The following is a 19,212-nucleotide window of genomic DNA, read 5'->3' as shown; positions in this document are numbered from 1 at the left end:
GCTTTATTTTGAATTCAAATGCATTTGTATTAACTCATCCAAACTTTTAACTGTTTCTAATGCCCATGCATAAGATGTTTGACATTCTTTCAGATTCAGAGTAAGATTTATCATTTTAATTATAATTCAAAGCCAGAGTTTATTTCTACTTAGAATAAGAAAAACTGAGTTCAAACAAATCCTGGATCTGACAATAGCTTTATAGACATTTGACAAATCACTTAACATCCCTTTGATAGTTTCTCACCAGCACATACTTGTCACAGAGAAAATAATTTATAAACTCTTACTGTTTGCTCTGCTTTTTCTTTCTTTTGAATTAATTTAATTTAATTTAATTTTTAAAAATAACTTTTTATTGACAGAACCCATGCCAGGGTAATTTTTTACAACATTATCCCTTGCACTCACTTCTGTTCCGATTTTTCCCCTCCCTCCCTCCACCACCTCCCCCAGATGGCAAGCAGTCCTATATATATTAAATATGTCACCGTATATCCTAGATATGATATATATGTGCAGAACTGAACAGTTCTCTTGTTGCACAGGGAGAATTGAATTCAGAAGGTAGAAATAACCCAGGAAGAAAAACAAAAATGCAGTTTACATTCATTTCCCATTGTTCTTTCTTTGAGTGTAGCTGCTTCTGTCCATCATTGATCAATTGAAACTGAGTTAGATCTTTGTTGAAGAAATCCACTTCCATCAGAATACATCCTCATACACTATCATTGTTGAGGTATATAATGATCTCCTGGTTCTGCTCATTTCACTTAGCATCAGTTCACGTAAGTCTCTCCAAGCCTCTCTGTATTCATCCTGCTGGTCATTCCTTACAGAACAATAATATTCCATAACATTCATATACCACAATTTACCCAACCATTCTCCAATTGATGGGTATCCATTAATTTTCCAGTTTCTAGCCACTACAAACAGGGTTGCCACAAACATTTTGGCACATACAGGTCCCTTTCCTTTCTTTAGTATCTGTTTGGGGTATAAGCCCAGTAGAAACACTGCTGGATCAAAGGGTATGCACAGTTTGATAACTTTTTGGGCATAATTCCAGATAGCTCTCCAGAATGTTTCCTCTGTTTTTTCAAGGATGTAGGGTCTGATCAGCCATAGTTGGACATACTGACTTGACTTTAACATAGTGATGTCATTTTAGTTCTCCTCTAAAATGAAGGACAATAGCCAGATCAGTATTAGTGGTGGTAGTAGTAACAGTAGTAATAATAGCACCAGATGTAATAGTCAGTAGCAGTCATTATAGTCAGCAGCTGTAGCACTAGTACCCAGTGCCTTCCATCTGCCTTCTTGAAAACTATAAGAATGGGGTTCCTGTGTAAACTATAATCCTGACATATATATGCTAAGGTATTTCTTTTTGCTTTTTTGAATATTTTTTTTGCCCTGAAGTTGAGTTTTCAAGTATATGTTGAATTAATATATATTGGAGAGTCATACTGCATTATTCCAGGAACTTCTCTATTTACTTTTTTTTTTTTTTTTTTTTTTTTTTTTTTTTACAAATGTTGGTATAGGCTGCTAAACTTTTTATTATTCTTTTCTTTTGTTTTTCCCATGAATATTGAAAGACTGTGCATGATTGGGCTTTAAATGTTTTAGTACTACTATCATTTTCTTCCTTACTCCCTCAATGTCTTTTTCTCAGGTATCTTTGTTATTCAGAAAACAAAACAAAACAAAACAAAAAAAATCAGATGTATTATTGTGTGAATTACTCAAAATATTGAAGACTAATTGTTAAGACTTCTCTGTAATGTGGAGGAAATCACAAAATCTGGAGATATTGCTCCACATTAGTGATGCAAAGAGATGCATTGGAAAGAGCGTAAGACCTGGACTCAAGAAGATCTGAGTTCCACTCTTGCTTTAAACACTATGTGACCTTGAGCAAATGATTTAACCTCTATTTCAGTTTCCCATTTGTGCAATTGGAATAATTACAGCATCTGCTACTTAGAATTGTTATAAGGACAAAATGAGACAATATTTGTAGTGTGCTTAGCAGAATCTTAAAGCTTTATATTAGATAGTCAATAACTGCTGTCAGTTACCATGCTAAGTACTGGTGATGCAAAGAAAAGCAATACCTTTCCATGTTCTCAAGGAATTCCTAGCCCAATGGAATAGACAATATATAAATTGCTATCTACAAATAAATTATATGTAGAATAAATTTAGGATAGTTTCAGACATTAAGAACTAAAATTAATGTGAATATTATGAGAAGAAAAACTCAAGAGTTGAATCTTGTCCAAATTTATAGATAGTAAGTGGCAGAATCAGGATTCGAATTCAAGTTTTCTGCCTTTATGAAATTCATTTATAAGGCAGTATTAAAAATGTCAAAGATATAGATAGTAGAGATTATAGTTGACTTTGAAAATCATAAATGATAAACTATTATCATGTTACAGTCACATATTATAAGTTTTTATTATGCTACATTATCATATAATATATATCATCATATAATAAAGATAATTAGCATAGAACCTATATACTGTACTGATTAATTCTCATAATTCAAAAGTAAATTGGAAGGATGGCAAAGGAAGTTCCCTTGTCATTTGTTTCTTTCCTCATCCCAGGTGGTATCTAATTTATGGATTTGATAGCTGAATAAGTCTAGAAAATACAAGTCTTAACAAACTATTAAAACTTGATTGGTGCAAGGAAAACACTCATCTTAATGACTAACAAAAAATCTTTTGAGATGCTAGTATACTCAGAAGATTGACTTGGTCATATAATCTTTTTTTTTTCTATATATAGCATTCCTTTTCCTATTTCTCCTCTCTCTTTATAAAATTTATTGATTTTGCCCTCTAATAACCTGTGACTTTTTTTGTATCTCTAGTACTTAATACAGTGCCTGCCACATAGTAAGGCATTTAAATGCTATTGAGTATAATAGAGTTAAATCTGGAAGAAAGATATGGACTAAATCAGTACTCTCAATTTATAGATGAGGTTTCTGAGTCCTTTTCTCTTTGTTTGTTTGTTTTTTGGTTTGTTTGCTTGTTTTTTTTTTTACATTTTTGTCTTCACCTTTTTCTCTCTCCTCAAAGGCACCTTGACATTGACTCACCTTGAGCCTCTGGATAGTAAAGTAAAGCTTTAGCCAATACATTACTGTGGAATTCCACTCTGATCTCACTCTGGTTTGCAATTTCTGCCTTAAGGAGTTGGCAAATGGGTTTCTGAATAGCATCATAAGCAAAATATGAGTGACAGCTTGGGAAAGCATTACTTTTCAGGGGTATATACCAAAACAGGGCTAGTCTCAGACATTCAGATTCCAGAAGAGTTAGAGCCCATACTTAGTCTTTTGATAAAACTCAAATTCCCTGCATGAAAATTCAAGTGTCTGTGACAAGTCTAAGCATTAACATGCTAAGAAGAAATGAGGGGAACCAACAAAAGATGTTTCAGAAATACTGTACAAACTTTGCATCTTATAAAGTCTTTGTGAGAACAATTACATATGCATGCTCTTGCCCTCTTATGGACTTCCCCAGTCCTCTAATGTATTTGTCATCTCACATGTGCAGAAATGTTTGTAGCACCTCTTTTTGTGGTAGCAAAGAATCGACAAAAGAGTAGATGCCCATCAATTGGGGAATGGTGAAACAAGCTGTGGTACGTGAAGGTAATGGGATGTTATTGTTCTATAAAAATGATGAACAAGATGATTATAGAAATGCCTGGAAAGAGTTATATGAACTGATGCTGAGTGAAACAAGCAGAACCAAGAACACATTGTACACAATAACATCAATAATGTGTGATGATCAACTATGAAAGTCTTGGTTCTTCTCAATGGTTCAGTGATTCAAAGCAATCCTAACAGACTTTGTACAGAAAATGCCATTGGCATCCAGAAAAGTACTAATGTAAATCAACACATGCTACGTTCACTTTTTTTTTCTGTTTTTTTATCTTTCTCATTGGTTTTCTTTTTTGCTCTGATTTTCCTCTGCCAACATGATTCATAAAGCAATGTGTATTAAAAATAATACTACAATAAAAAATAAAAAATAAATGAATGTGCACACTAGGGGCATAACTTAAAGAGAATGGAGTGTCTTGTCTCTAACAAAAGAAGTGATTGGGCAGTTCCTATATGGTAACTTGGACTTGAGACTAGCTCTAAATAATAGACAAGTCTGTTTTCTAAACATTTATATTATATTTATGATGGAATTCAATTAAATCTCTTTTCTCCTATATCTCTCAATTTTCACACTGATTCAGGCAACACAAAGGGAAATAATACAGTGAAGTAAGAAGTTTTTGGTTTTTTTTTTTTCAACTTGAAAGAGCCTGACTCTACCTAAATCAGGGAAATGGTACTTTCCTTGAAATGGTAGCTGATTGCAACATGTCTGATTTCACCTTCCTAGTGATCTCCACCTTTCCTGTGGATTTGAGGATAAGAAAATTTCAAAAAAAAAAAAATACATTCTTATTCTATTCAGCTATTTCCAACTTGTGTTTTTACTTAATCAGCAAAGAAGACACATAACTTGATTCTGACTAATCTGTTTTCCTCTTCCATATGAAACTATATATAAATACTTTGACCAGACTATTCAATGGTCCTCTTACTAGGTGGCAGGAAGAACTCAACCTTGATAAACCACTAAGAAAATAAAGACACGTCATCCTCTACATGGGTCTACTTATTTTCTCTATTTGGCCTAGGGACCAAAGGAAATTTCTCCAAGTCCATTGCTCAATTTCTAAATCCTTATCATATGCGGACATCTGTTTGATCATATACATCCTGGAAAATGACAGTTTTACTTGTTATTGTTATGTTTCAAGTTATCAGAAGTGAATAATTACCAATTCAAATCAAAATAGGGAAGAATCATACAAATAAGGGAGAGAATATTGACCAAATGTTGGGGGAAACAAAAAGAAACTCAAACCCCATGGAAATGGTTAACCCCCTTATATCAAATCCAACCACAGACAAAAGAAGGGCCAACTTTCAAAGTTTCATGTCAAAGAAGATAGAAAAAATTAAATAAATAAAATTAATAAGAGTAATTTTTATCTCCATCCACTATCACAATTTGATAATCCTATAAATCCTGTCTTATTCTAATCAATTTGCAAGATGAATAGAATTCTCCTCTGAACCATCTATTACTCAGAATTTTTGTTCTTCTCTTCTCCTGTTTTCCTTTCTTCTCTTGCTCTATATCAAGAAATGGCTTAAAATTGGGGCACTTCTTTTCCCAAGTCTCATCCTGAATTCTTAAATAAACTTCTATATCACATATTACATTTTCTTTTTTTTGTACTATTCTGTGTGACCTGCCTGTTGTGAACATTTAAAATATAAACAGAACATAATAATATTTCTTTGATTTCAGCCACATGATATTCTTCATGGTTAATGATTAATTTATAAGGATAAATAAACTATAACAAAATCTCCCGTTGACACAGTCAAATCAGTGTTTTATTGAAATAATAGAAATTTCAGACAAAATTACATAATCAGCAAAATCAAATCAAATAATTTCTATCATATTGTTTTCCTTCTCATTGAGCAAGGGAGTTGTGGGAGAAAATCTGAAACTCAAAATTTTAAAAAGAAAAGAATGGTAAAAATAAATAAATCACAATAAAAAAGAAAGTGAATTGCTGGAGGAACTTTTTTGAATGAATACAAAACAGTGACCACAATTGATTGAATTTTGAAGGAAAGAGTCAACATATATGCTTGAGTTGACTAAAGTTCTAAAGAATTGCTACAATCTGTGAATAGTGTTATAGCATACTGTTTATTTAAGGAGGAAGTTAATATACTAGCAACTAACTACTATAAACTCGTGTCTAAGAGGTACTATGGAAGAATATTAGCAGAGGTTTCTTTTCCTTTATTCTTGGAGAACACAAGTACCTTTGATATAGATGAATATCAAGTGATTTCTGACTGTCTTGGGTATGCCCTAAGCTATAATGGAGAAAATGAATCATTTTATGGATTCAAAAATAAAAAAAACATTTTTATCAAATGAAATTGTAATCATAAAACTTCTACTTATATTTGATATACATTTATTTCTTCTTGGATCATACACATTAGTTCCTCTGCAGTAATCTTTCTGAATAAAGTATTATATATTTCAAAATGGTTTGGGGTTCCTCTATACCTAAACTATTTGCTTTAGTTGATTTGCCCTCAAGTATTAAGAATGTCATCAATTTTGTCTTAAAAGGAAAATAATTTGGTTTCTTGCTATAATTGAGATGCATTTGAAGCAATTTCTTCACTTCTATTTCCATTTTTATAATATAAATAATCATTTGGTCATCAAATGAAGTCCCTTTTTGTAGACACTGACAGCATTTATTATTCCTTTCTCTTTGTAGTTAGACATCATATCTCTCATTAACTCTTATTTTTCATGATGTGATGGAAACCATAGGCCATAGGAGAGATGATATGGTTAATAGATATCCTTTTGAGTTAGGGATAATTGAAATGATTTGTTTAAAGACGACAAAAATGAATATTTTTCAGTGTTTCCTGCATTCAAGAAGCTTTAGTAGGTGCTAGAAATATGTATAAATGACATCAATGTTTCCTTGTTTGTCTTGAAATTTTACTAAATCAGCATATTTTCTAAGGTTCAATGAGGTCAGGGACTGTCTATTATCTAAACTTTCTATCTTCTCTCCACTAAATATAATACTTGACACCCAGCAGATATGTATTATTTGTTGACTAAATGGGTGAATAAATTTAGTACATTTTCCTTCTATGAAAATATACAAAAAGGGGTCTTATGTTTTCCCTATATATTGAAATAGGAGTTCAATTGAAATGAGAGATGGGTTGCTTTATAAAGATTCAAAAAAAAAAACCCCTCAGTTCCTTGATCTGACTAAGTATCCTGGCTGTTTTGGCAGTAGAAGTGAATGATAGATAAGATGGAGGAAGGAGAAGAACACAAATGAGTATACATGAAGCTTTTGAGCAAATTAATCCCTGGTAGCAGAATTGTAACTTGAAATGCTTTATTGATATAAAGTAAGTAGCAACATATAGGTGTAGCTGTGTTTTTGTGGTGATGGTAGTCATGATGATAAAAATGATAGTTAGCCATCCACTTGAATTCTTTGTTGCTTCAGCATGATAGAATCCCAGAAGTACTGAATACCAGACTAGATCAGAAATGTTTAAATTCTTTTTAATGATGCATAGCTCAAAGATGGTATGTAATTACTGAAATATATACAGTATATCTAACTTTATCCCCACAGGATGCAGAAGAATAAATAACATCCATTAATTTTTAAATTGCTTTCTTTCTCCATCTTCCTGCCTCCTCCTTTCCTTCTCTTAGATCCCGATGAGTTTGAGAGAATCTATGAGCCACTGGATGTCAAAAGTAAAAAGATCCATGTTGTTGATAGTGGTCTCACATTTAATCTACCATATCCTCTGATCTTGAGACCTCAGAGAGGTGTGGATCTCATTATATCCTTTGATTTTTCTGCAAGACCAAGTGACTCCAGTCCTCCTTTTAAGGTAAGTTTATTTATGCTGCTTTGAATTATTATAGTAATAACTTATATTTCTGTTCTTTCAGTTTTCAAAACTTTTCTACTTTTTCATTCAATGATCCTCACAATCTTATGAGGCACATTATTCAATACATTTTATAGATGCCCAAACTGAGGCTCTAAGATCTGGCCAAGGTCACATGGCTAGTAATTGGCAGAGCCAAGACTAGAATCAAGATGTTCTATTATTTTTTTTCCAGTGAGTTATATAGTCTCCTGTATAACTCTTGTATCTTCCCTAATTATGTTTGACTTGTGAAAGTTCCAAGAAAATGATGTCACAATATCTTATTCTCAAAGACGATAAAATATGTTTGGGAACCAGACTTATATATAAGAAACTCTTAAAAGAAGAAACAAAATAAAAAACCCTCCAAAACTAGCTATGAAGTGACCTCTAATTCCCCTTCTGACTGTAATTTAAAGTGTAAAATTGGATGCTGATTATAGATGATCCAAAGAGGAATGGATTCACATGAACTTGAATGATTGGGAAGACTGTGCATAGAAGAGGTGGGAAATGAGTTGATGATTAAATAAATCACCATATCATATCAAGTCTTCATCTTAAGTAGATTTATCTTATGTCTAGAGACAGAATTCTAAAGAGCAATGAAAAAATATATTTTTTCTTCTGAACAGCTAAATCTAGCTGTATTTTGTTGCTTTCTCCAAGGTTTAATGAATTTCAACCAATGAACAATATTTATTAATCATTGATTCCATGTAAAATAAACAGACTAAGCATTGTCACTGGGCAAAAGGTGACAGAGGATGGGATATAGGGGGGGTAGGAAAAGGGGATGTGTAAAAATAGAGGAAAAATCATAATAATATTAATACTATATAATGGTGCTTAAAATATTAGATTTGAGTTTGCTGAATTACAAATATATATGGTATGAAAATTAGCCTCTTCCCTCAAAGATCTGCCTAGCAGATTGGAAAGAAAAGGCCAAAGTCTTGTGTTATTTGCTTTTCATAATGGCTCAGAAAAATATGGATTGGTTAACTTTAAACTTTTTTTTAAACATCTGAATTTCATTTTTCACATTTCAAAGTGTATGCCTTCTCTAATCATAGCTCTGTCAACATTTTCTTCATTTGAGGGAAGAAATAAATCTATGGTTCTACTGTACTCCCTTACTCTTGTAGATCTCTATCACCTCACTCTTGGGCTATTATAATAGCTACTGGTTGGTTTTCTTGTCTCGATTTTGGCACCCTCCATCCAAATGCCAAAAAAGAGTCTGTCATGGCCATGTCACATCCTTACTCAGTAAACTCCAGTGGCTCACTCTTAATTCCATGATCCAATACAAAATGTCAGTTTGTTATTTAAAATACTCCATAATCTGATCTCTTCCTATATTTTCAATACTCTTATATTTCCATCTCTTCACTACATATTACTAGCTCGTAACACTGACTTCCTTGCAGTTCCTTGAACATGACACTTTATCTTTGAATCCATGCCTTTTCATTCAGGCTCTCCCATACCTAGAATGCCCTCCTTCGCTGTTTCTGATTCTATGAAGGAAACAGCAGATTAAAAGTCAATGGACAATAAAGCACAAATCTGCTGTTGTTCAGTCATTTCAGTCATGTTCAAATCTCCATGAATCCATTTGGGGTTTTCTTGGTAAAGATATTGGAATGGTTTATCATTGTTTCTCTAGCTTATTTTATTGATGAGGAACTGAGACCAACAGGATTAAGTGACTTGTCTAGCTAATAAGTGTGAGAGATTCTATTTGCAGTCATGTCTTTCTAATCCCAACATTACTGGGAGCCATTTGAGTGTCCATATAGCTGCCTTCTCCTAAAAATAGGAAAGAAAAGGAAAACAGAAGGTTACCAGTCTCTCTTTCCAGACAGTACTGGATCAGTAATGCAGGATTCCAGATAATAGTTTGTGATTACACAGGATTCTGTGTAAATGTTTGCAATTTTCCATCCATTTTCTATTTGCACCCCCTTTCAAGGTCAGGATTAGTAACACTATTTTTCCCTCATATCAATTCCGAGAACCCTTCAAAAGTTAGAGAATATTGGTAAGAGTGTTAGTTAGAAGACTAACCTTCCCTCTAACATGAAATCTTTTTCTTTTGGGTCTAAATCTTTTGTCAGAGCTCCAAAAGGTGGGTTACTCTTGATTTTAGGAAATTAACTATGGTGCCAAAAATAACTAGAACTTTGTTTAATGGAACCTTTAAAAATAGATATGTTTTCATTGGAAACCATGTGTCCAGTAGGCAGAACTTGGCTAGTTCTTTTCATAATACCATGTCTCATTTCCTGAAAGTTAAGCAATATTAAAAATCCATAGCAGGTGAATTCTTGGAAAAATAGTATGATTCTCATTAACTATGATTTAGAGGGGACCTGAGGATCTCCAGAGAAGCTTTTATATTCTTAGTATATGCAACTCATATCAAATTGCAAACTGAAGTTGTTATTTTCATTGCTTCCCTGAAAGTGATTTTCCCAACTTTTTTTTTTGATAGATTAGACACATTTTTTCATGATTAAGGAAAATAAAACCTACTAAAATCATTTGTTTCCTAGTTAGACATTAGATAGGCTCTTGCATTTGAATGAAAACCTTATTTCAGATGTTTTACATTATATTTCCATCAAAATTTTGTTTCTACAACCTGATATTACCAAAAGGGTTATTTTGATAATAAGTAACATCATAGCTTAGATGGATTCTTATCACTGACTAATATTTTTTCAAGATTATACTGCTTGGTCACTATTTAAAGTGGAATTTCAAAGTTTGTGTGAGAAGTCTCCAACAATGGTGGGAGGGTCTACCAAAATCTTGTAATGGAAAAGACAAATTCCAAAATGTACTAACAGGAAGTTTTCAATTTGGAATTAATGAAATTGATTCAGCATTGACTCATTTGCTACTTTTGAGATTAAAATATAAACAATATTTTTCCTGACAGAAATTGGGGCTTAAATTATAATTGTGCAGCTGCATTGAGCTACTTGATGTTCTTTGTAAATGATAATCCATCTCTCATTGCCATTCTTTCATTTGTGGAATATTTTCTCTTCACTTTTCCTTCTTAGCCTTCCTAGGTTCCTTCAAGACAGTTCAAATCCTTCTTTCCTAGACCTTCAGTTGCTAGTTTCTTCTCCTCTGGAGTTATGTTCTGTTTCCTCTATACATATATTGTATCTGCCTATTTATTTGCATGTTGTTTCCTCCATTTTAATTTGAGCTCCTTGAGAGCAAGCACTCTGGTTTTGACCTTTCATTATATTGCCAGCAATGTGGCACATGTTAAGTGCTTAAGAAATGCTAGTTGCTGATGGAGAGGAGGAAACGCCAAAAGAGGCTTAATCTATTGAGAAAACTGCTTACTTTGGAGTTAAAGATTTTTAATACCAATTCTGGGACCATCAATTACTACTATAATGACCACTGACAAATAACTTTACCTGCCTTGTCCTTTTTAAAAAAGAAGAATCTATTAAAAAAAGGAAGTGGACTATTTGACCTCTATTCCAGCTCTACATATATGATTTTAATTTCTGAATTCTTTTCTCTTTCAGTATTTATGATTCTATCAAATTAATTTGAAAAGTCTTCATGTCTTCTTAATTAAGATTACTTTGGGCCTTGAGAGGAAAATAATAAAAAATAACAGTGGGTAGTATTTCTGTAACACTTTATAATTTACAAAATGCTTTACAAATATTATTTCATTTTATTCTCACAACAATCCTAGGAAGTAGGTACTAGTACATCTCCATTTTACAGATGAGGAAACTAATTTGTCCAGGGTCATATAGAAGTAAATGTTTGAGACCAGATTTAGACTTGAGTCCTTATTACCTCACACCTTGATTGCTGTAATAGCCTACTAGTGGATCTACCAACCTCAAGCATCCTCCTCACTCCAATCCATTCTCCATTCAGTTTTTCCTAAAATGCAAGTCCTATTGATGAGGTCTTTGACTACATGATGGGATTGACAGAGAAACCTTGAAGTATTGATATTGATAAAATTACTACTTGTGGTAAGCAGGGAGGAGACATTGATGGGGACCAGTTCAACTTTATAGTCTACCCTCTGTGGAGGTCGTGGGTATTCCCACCTTGTTATGTTCAGTCAGAAATCCCATTTATGTCAAACTCCTGAGATTACATTTCCTCTATAAGTCTGCCCATGGCCCAAGCCATCTTTGCTGAATCCTTTTTGGGATTATAGCTGCCATGGCACTCTGTCTTGTGGTGTTTTCTCCTGCCAACCCCCTCCCCATGGCTCATGATATCTTTCTTCTCAGCCTCCCACCATGCTTCATAGTGTCTTTCACCTTCTTATAGTTAACTAGTTCTTTTAGGGTGCTAAACATCCCCCTGGATTTAGCCTGCCAATTAAGGGCATATTCCAACCTTATGGGGTGTTCCCTTTCCTCTGGCTCATCTTGAGTTCTACTAAGGAACATGTCTTTTTCATTATTAATTTTTATATGCTTTCCCAACTAGTATTTCTGTTGTCTCTTGTATTTCTTCATTTTGTCTGTAACCTCATTTCCTAAACAAATCTACCTCTTGCCAAAGAGAATGGCCATTGTAAATTCTTGAGCTCCAACATTTGGTGCCTACATTAATCTCATCATTTAGTGCTGAAACCCAAATACATCATTTGGTGCCAAAATTGCTTTCCTCATATATATCACTGTCATGTTACACCTCTACTTAATAAACTCCAATGGCTTCCTATTGTCTCAAGGAATAAATATAAATTGCTTTGTTTGTCATTTGAAGCCATTTATAATCTAGCCTTCTTTTTGCACCTTAGTCCCCCATATGGACTCTTCAATTCAGTGATACTGGCCACTTTAGCTCTTCCACAAACAAAGCCCTACATCTTTAAACTTTGGGCACTCCCCATGTCTGGAACACTCTCTCTTCCACTATTCTGAGTTAAGTCCAAAAACAAGTGATTCTGCCTTGCAAAACATTTCTATTATAACTCTAATTGAAGATCAGTGCCATGTCCATAAAAAACAGATTGACAAATTTTCAGAAAAGCACATATAGAATGTTTACCAATCCCCAAATCTAAGTAGTAATCCTAAGAAATTATGGAAAAAAATTATTGCCAAGATTCTTTATCATGGAATAATTGCTAAATTATTCCAAAACTTGGATCTTTCAGTTGTGCATACTCAAGGAAAAGTCTGTTATTAGTAGGGCTATCAAAATAACTCAAAATCCAAATTGAGTCTTCACTGATATTTTGTGACTCCCCCAAATCAAGAACCCATATTGATGAGTGATAACCCTCTTGGTTCTCTAAAAATTGAACCATAATCATAACATGGCATATCAGTAAGAAATAATATTCTATTAAATTTCAGTGGAGCTCCCCAGATTCCCAGGCAATCAGCAGCATTATCTAAGAAATGGACTTAAATCCTTAATATTAGACATGTAAATTTAGCAATGCCTTATATACTCAAAACAATGCAGACATTAAATAGTATTAGTTTAAAAAATATACTTTTTTGGGAAAAATTAATTTCTTCCCCACTTTTTTCTTTCTTCCCTTTTTGTTTCCTTCCTTTCTTCTTTTCATCCTTCCTTCTTTCCCTCTGTTCCTTCATTAATTTGTTCCTTCCTTCTTTCTTCTCTTCCTATTTTTATTCTTCCCTTTATTTCCATCCATCCCTCCTTCATTTCTTGTTTCCTTTCTCCTCCCTCTTTCTCTAACTTTCTCCCTTCTTCCTCTCTTTCTTCTCTCCCTCCCTTCCTTCTTTCCTTCTTCCTTCCAATTATATCTGTTAGTAAGCGTATTTTAACTTCTAAAAGCAGACATTTCTTTTTTCCTCAGTGGATTTTAATAGAATTGACAAACAATTGTTAGGAGATAATAACTTATGATGGTACTAGGCATGAGATTGTTACAGTCTCTGAGGCTTTTTAAAGTAGATTGATGATTGGGGGCAACACCAGTGGAATTTCATCTCATCTCTACAAAATTTAGACTGCCAAAGCTAGTTCTCCATATTATAGGGAGTGAGGTACATTTAATTTCATCTTGAATTTCACTCATTTACTGGCTTTAAAATATTTGTATGTTTCCATTTTCAATATTTCACTGAAAATAATTTTTTTTAAAAACCAGATCACTGTAGCTACAAGGACAGTGCCCTGGCTTAGGTAACTTTAAATATGATTTAGGAGTGGATATAAAAATCATGGCCAAACCAGGGCAGCCAATGATATGGGTGGGTAATTGTCTAGGGAAATAGGTCATGATATGAGGTCAGAAGGGTGTAAAAAAAACAAAACAAAACAAAAACAAACTTTATGAAGGAAAAGGCATCTGAGCTGTTCCAGGAAGAAAGAAAAGGATTTCAGCCAATGAAGAGAGAATATTGAAGACATGGGAGATAAATTAAATGATAGTGAAGCAAGGGAGAGCAGAATGATATACTCTCCTTTATCACATAGAACCTCAATGGATATATATCCAAGTTTTACCTCATTTTATTTTTTTCTGTAAAAGAATATTCTATCATTTCTTCCTTATATAATATTGAGAACCAGGTACTATAGTATCCCATTTTCACAGATATGGAAACTGAAACAGATAGAAATTGAGTGATTTGCCCAGCTATTTCCCTCTAAAGCCAACTTAAACTCAATTGTTCTTGATTCCAGGTCAAATTCTTTTCCCTGTGAAAAATCTAGAAAAAGGCATTTCTTGTCAAAGAAGAGGTAGAAGTCCAATCTCTTCTCATTTACTTTAGTGACTAAAATGGTATTCTAAAAGATATTTTAGAAATCAAAAATTATCCCAGGTTATAAGAATAGAAGAGAGGAATTAAAGTCTTCCTTTTAAAAAAGAAAACTAATTGCTTTGATTTTTAATTGATCCCTAATCTGCTTAAATATTTGTTTCTAAATTAACTTGCTTTCACTTAGTTTATTTGGGTTTTTCAAATATATATTTTAGACCCAAAGTGAGCTTATGTTTTAACATTTTTTTTCTCTTTAGTTTTATTGTGTCTTTTGTTTCCTAGACTGATTTAATTTTCCCTTTGAAACCCTCCCTTGTACTAAAGGAAAATAGTTTGGTAAAACTAGCCAACAAAACTACTATGTCTGGCAAAAAAAAAATATTGTGCATTGTAGTTTCTATTTTTGTACCAATATGATAAATGTACATCTGGAAAAGATTCAAAGAATGTCTTTCATAATAAGACTTCTTAAACCAAGACTGGTCTGCAGTTCATCAGAGTTCAACTATCAATTAGCACTGGTTTTGTATACATTCTTACTGTCATTGTGTATTTTATTCATTTGGTGTTCTCCAAGCTTATCCATTTTACAAATTGCCCTTTTGGAAGTTATTTTGCAAATCTCTGCATGTTATTTTTAAAGTAAAAAATTATAAGAAAAGAGGATTAAAAATTCAACATTTCCTGTTATTCACTTCATGGAAATATAATTTTTCAAATGACCCTCCCAAAAGTGTTTTTAAAAGTAAATTTCTGACACATTTCTATAATGTATAGTATCTGGCTGGTAATCAAGTTAAATTAAAAGAAAAAAAAATACCCAACAACCTGGCAAGAATTCTTAGACCAGTAACAGTGTGTCAGAGTTTCATTCCTTCTTTAAAAAGACACTGAATATTATAGTCTGAGTCCTCTAACTTAGTCATCTTTCTGACCTTTAATTCATGACTTTTTAAATGCAGTCTGTCACGATCCATAAGGAGAAATATCTCATCTTCCTGACTACCAAAGTGAAAGGATCTATCTAAAAATATCCTTATCTTTCGTGGTAACATAGTTCACTTTTCCTTTTCTCTTTTACAGCCAAGCAGTTAGAGAAATATGAGTATTGAGATTATTGAGTCATAATGTTAAAAATCATTAGTCTTTCCCCCCTTTTCCCACGTTATTGTCCCTTTTGTTTTTCTCTTGTATAATTCTTAATGGATATTAGTAATTGTTGCTGCCTGGGCAGAAATAACAAACTGGCCAATGATTCAATTCTTTTCTTTTAAAAATTGTTATTCAGAGGTAGCAGGTAGCACAGTGGATAGAGCATCAGACCTGAAGTCAGGAGGACCTGAGTTCAAATCTGCTCTGACATTTAACACTTCCTAGCTGTGTGACCCAGGGCAAGTCACTAAATCCCCATTGCCTCAGCAATATATATATATATATATATATATATATATATATATATATATATATATATATATATATATATATATATATATAGTATATTGGGAGTATATCTTTTAGAATACCATTTCAGTCATTAAAGTAGATGAGAAGAGATTGGACTTCTACCAAAAATAAGAATAATATATATATTATTCTTATTTTTGTAAAGAATGTAATGTTATCCCTCCTCCCTCTGTGTTTAAGATAAGAAAATGATCATTCGCAGTGTGGACTTTTCACTGACAGCTACTGTGATATTAGGTATTTATTATTTTTGGAAATATTATTGGGAAAAAAACTTGGAATTTACAATTTGATAATCTCTCATAGATATGAATAAAGTTGACTTGAGGATAATTCAGTTTAATAAGTATTCACAGTTAAGTGCCTATATACTGTGTGTAAGACACTACAATATGTATTAAGTGGGTTATAATAGGAAACAACCCCCACATTCATAGAGCTTACATTTCTCTGAGCATATGTTCCCAGATCCTTATTAAAACATTTTTGATATCTAATATAGTGTTGTTTACTTTGATATAATTCTGGCTTTAAGTTTGGTTTTACAAGGTTGGATAATGTAATATACAAGGGGGATTATTGAGATAATATTAAAATATAAGTTACATGAATTTTCTTAGAGAAATCTTAGTTAAGATTTTTATTATGAAGTGTTTAAATTTTATTTTAGTAGTATAAAGCTGCCCTCTAGAGTTATAAAACACATTGCTCAAGTGAAAAAGACACTTGATAGAGGACCCTCATCTCCTGGGAAAGAGAAATTTAAGAAACCTAAATATTGTTATTTTCTCCCTAGGAAATTCTGCTTGCTGAAAAATGGGCAAAAATGAATAAACTTTCCTTTCCAAAGATTGATCCTTATGTATTTGATCGAGAAGGTTTGAAAGAATGTTATGTCTTTAAACCTAAAAATCCTGATGTAGACAAAGATTGCCCAACCATCATCCATTTTGTTCTGGCTAATATCAACTTCAGGAATTATAAAGCTCCTGGTAAGTTGGGAAGGATTTATTGAAATTTCCTGTCAAACAGAAATTTTTTTTTCTTTATTGAGGGGTATAGCAGGGCAGTGTAGGAAGTCAAAGGAGAGAACTAGCTTTAAAGCACTGCTTGTATAAAAAGATCTAGAATTTTTCATTAATTACAAATTCAGTGTATGACAGCTAGCAAAGCTAATGTAAACTTATGCTGATTTAATAGAAATAGAGTGTTGCTGGTAATGGAAGTTATGGATCTTCTGTATTCTCTGAGTCAATCTTATCTGCAGAGTATGTTAAATTATGAATCCTTCACTACAGGAGGATAATCTGAATAGTTTTAAAAGGGGGAACTGGCAAACCATGAGGAATTATTGAAAGCATTAGGAATATGTCAAAGGCACATAATAATGATCATCAAATATTTTGTCTATTTTCATATATAAGAGTAAGAAAATTGATATTGCTCAAAAGGAAAAAAAAACTGGAAACAATAAATAGAAGTTATATGAAGGCATGTTTTAGTTTAACATAAGAATGTATTTTGTCTTTTTGGAAATGCTTTTTAACAATTACATTTATAAAACAATAAAATAAGCTAGTGTACTAACAAAGGGATTTGTTTACTTTTTGGGGAAGTATTCAAGTAGCAATTGAATGGTTTTTAGTAGAAATGATGTAGAAGGAATTTCTACATTGGGAAGGAAATTAGCCTAGATGCTCTTTTAAAATTCTTCCAGATTTAAGATTTGAAAGTTCTACATGTATCTTATTTGGCATTTGAAAATGATTAACTCTTTGTAAATTGATCCACAGGGATTCCAAGAGAAACACAGGAAGAAAAAGATTTTGCTGATTTTGATATTTTTGATGATCCTGAATCTCCATTCTCCACATTCAACTTTCAATATCCAAATCAAGCTTTTAAAAGACTTCATGATTTAATGCATTTCAATACATTGAATAACATAGATGTAAGTATCATCTTCATAAAGCTAAATTATTTCTAAAGAAGATACAGCAAGTGATAGCTAGTTTAAATCATTTAAGTGTATAAATAGTTATTTTAGACAAAGATAACGGCTAACTTTTGTAAAGGAGTAACACTAATATTGAGTGTGAGTTCATAGCAAAAGTGATAAACCAGCTTGGTCAAATCTTCAAAAGTAGAGTTTCAAAGAAAATATGTTTGCAATTAAATATTTCTTTGTCTTCTTTCTGAGATTGTTATTTCATCACATAGTAGGTCATAATAAATAATGTTTTTATAAGCAGAGAGAGACTTTGAGGATTTGATCATGCTTCTATTGTGGTTCTATAAACTCAATATTTAAATTGTTGATTGCCAGAAAATATAAAGAAAAAATTATCTGCCATTTATGAAGTTATGAAGTTCAAATTTATCATTTTGATCTTGACATCTATAACAACTTCAAGGAGAGGGGTAGCAGATAGAGTATCAGCCCTCAAGTCAAAAGGACCTAAGTTCAAATGCAGAATTAGACAGTTAATACTTACTGGTTGTGTGACTCTGGGCAAGTCATAACTCCAATTGCCTCACCAAAAACCAACCAAAAAAACAAACAAAAACAAAAACAAAAACTAAAAAACCTTCAAGGAGAGCTGTAAGAGGTATTTGGAGAACATAAATTTTAAGATAAGGATTGATTCATATTTATCTTTCAATCATTAGTCCATAACACAATGTTTAACATACCATATGTTCTTAATGAAAATAGATTGAATGGAATGCTTGGGGAAGCATAAGGCAGGTGCCTATGTTTGTATATATCAACACATGATTGACAGATGTGTAGGCTACAGATTTTACAACTAGATTGCATAGATTATGAATGTATAACAACATGTTTGACAAAGAAAAATTTAAAATGACATCTAATTCTGTATAATTGATATATATTGATCTCACTGTAATTTTGGTTTAAAATCTAATAGTTTATTCTAGGTATTGACTATTATTTATAATCATTCAATCATTTATGTGTATTCTAAGAAAGTGGTGTGCTTGATGATACATTGATGAGAAACTGATTTAAATTAGAGATTGAATTTTAAGAATCAATTTTCTTAATTTTCAACTTTACAGCAAACTCATCAAGTATTGTCTTCTTGTAGTTCATTTAATCATGGTGCATTTTAAATGCTTCCATTCGCCAGAATGTGGGAAAAAGGAGACACTTGGCAAAGAAACAGATGCAAGAGGCTGACCACTATCATTAAAAGACAATTTGTGGTCATAGCCACTCTTTGTGGAGACTATGGTTCATTGTAAATTTAATCTTTCAACTCTCAGTTTACTCTACTTAACCCTTTGCCTGAAGAATATTCTCTTCCCCCAAAAAAAATTAAAGAGAAA

At 32.5% G+C, this 19,212-nt stretch overlaps 1 protein-coding gene across 2 annotated transcripts in view; it reads left to right on the top strand.

Moving 5' to 3' along the window:
* The window catches only part of PLA2G4A (phospholipase A2 group IVA), a 143,230-nt gene that overhangs the window by 112,185 nt on the left and 11,833 nt on the right, over positions 1–19,212 (top strand). For both annotated transcript variants that reach the window (XM_051998764.1, XM_051998763.1), the window contains exons 14-16: positions 7,404–7,588; positions 16,655–16,850; positions 17,652–17,809. In XM_051998764.1, coding sequence (XP_051854724.1) covers positions 7,404–7,588; positions 16,655–16,850; positions 17,652–17,809 — 539 coding nt within the window. The remainder of the gene's footprint in view (positions 1–7,403; positions 7,589–16,654; positions 16,851–17,651; positions 17,810–19,212) is intronic.

The sequence above is a fragment of the Antechinus flavipes genome, chromosome 4 (assembly GCF_016432865.1).
Source record: "Antechinus flavipes isolate AdamAnt ecotype Samford, QLD, Australia chromosome 4, AdamAnt_v2, whole genome shotgun sequence".
Classification (NCBI taxonomy): domain Eukaryota; kingdom Metazoa; phylum Chordata; class Mammalia; order Dasyuromorphia; family Dasyuridae; genus Antechinus; species Antechinus flavipes.
The sequence above is the reverse complement of the archived record's forward strand: the minus strand, read 5'-3'. Positions and strand labels throughout refer to the sequence as shown.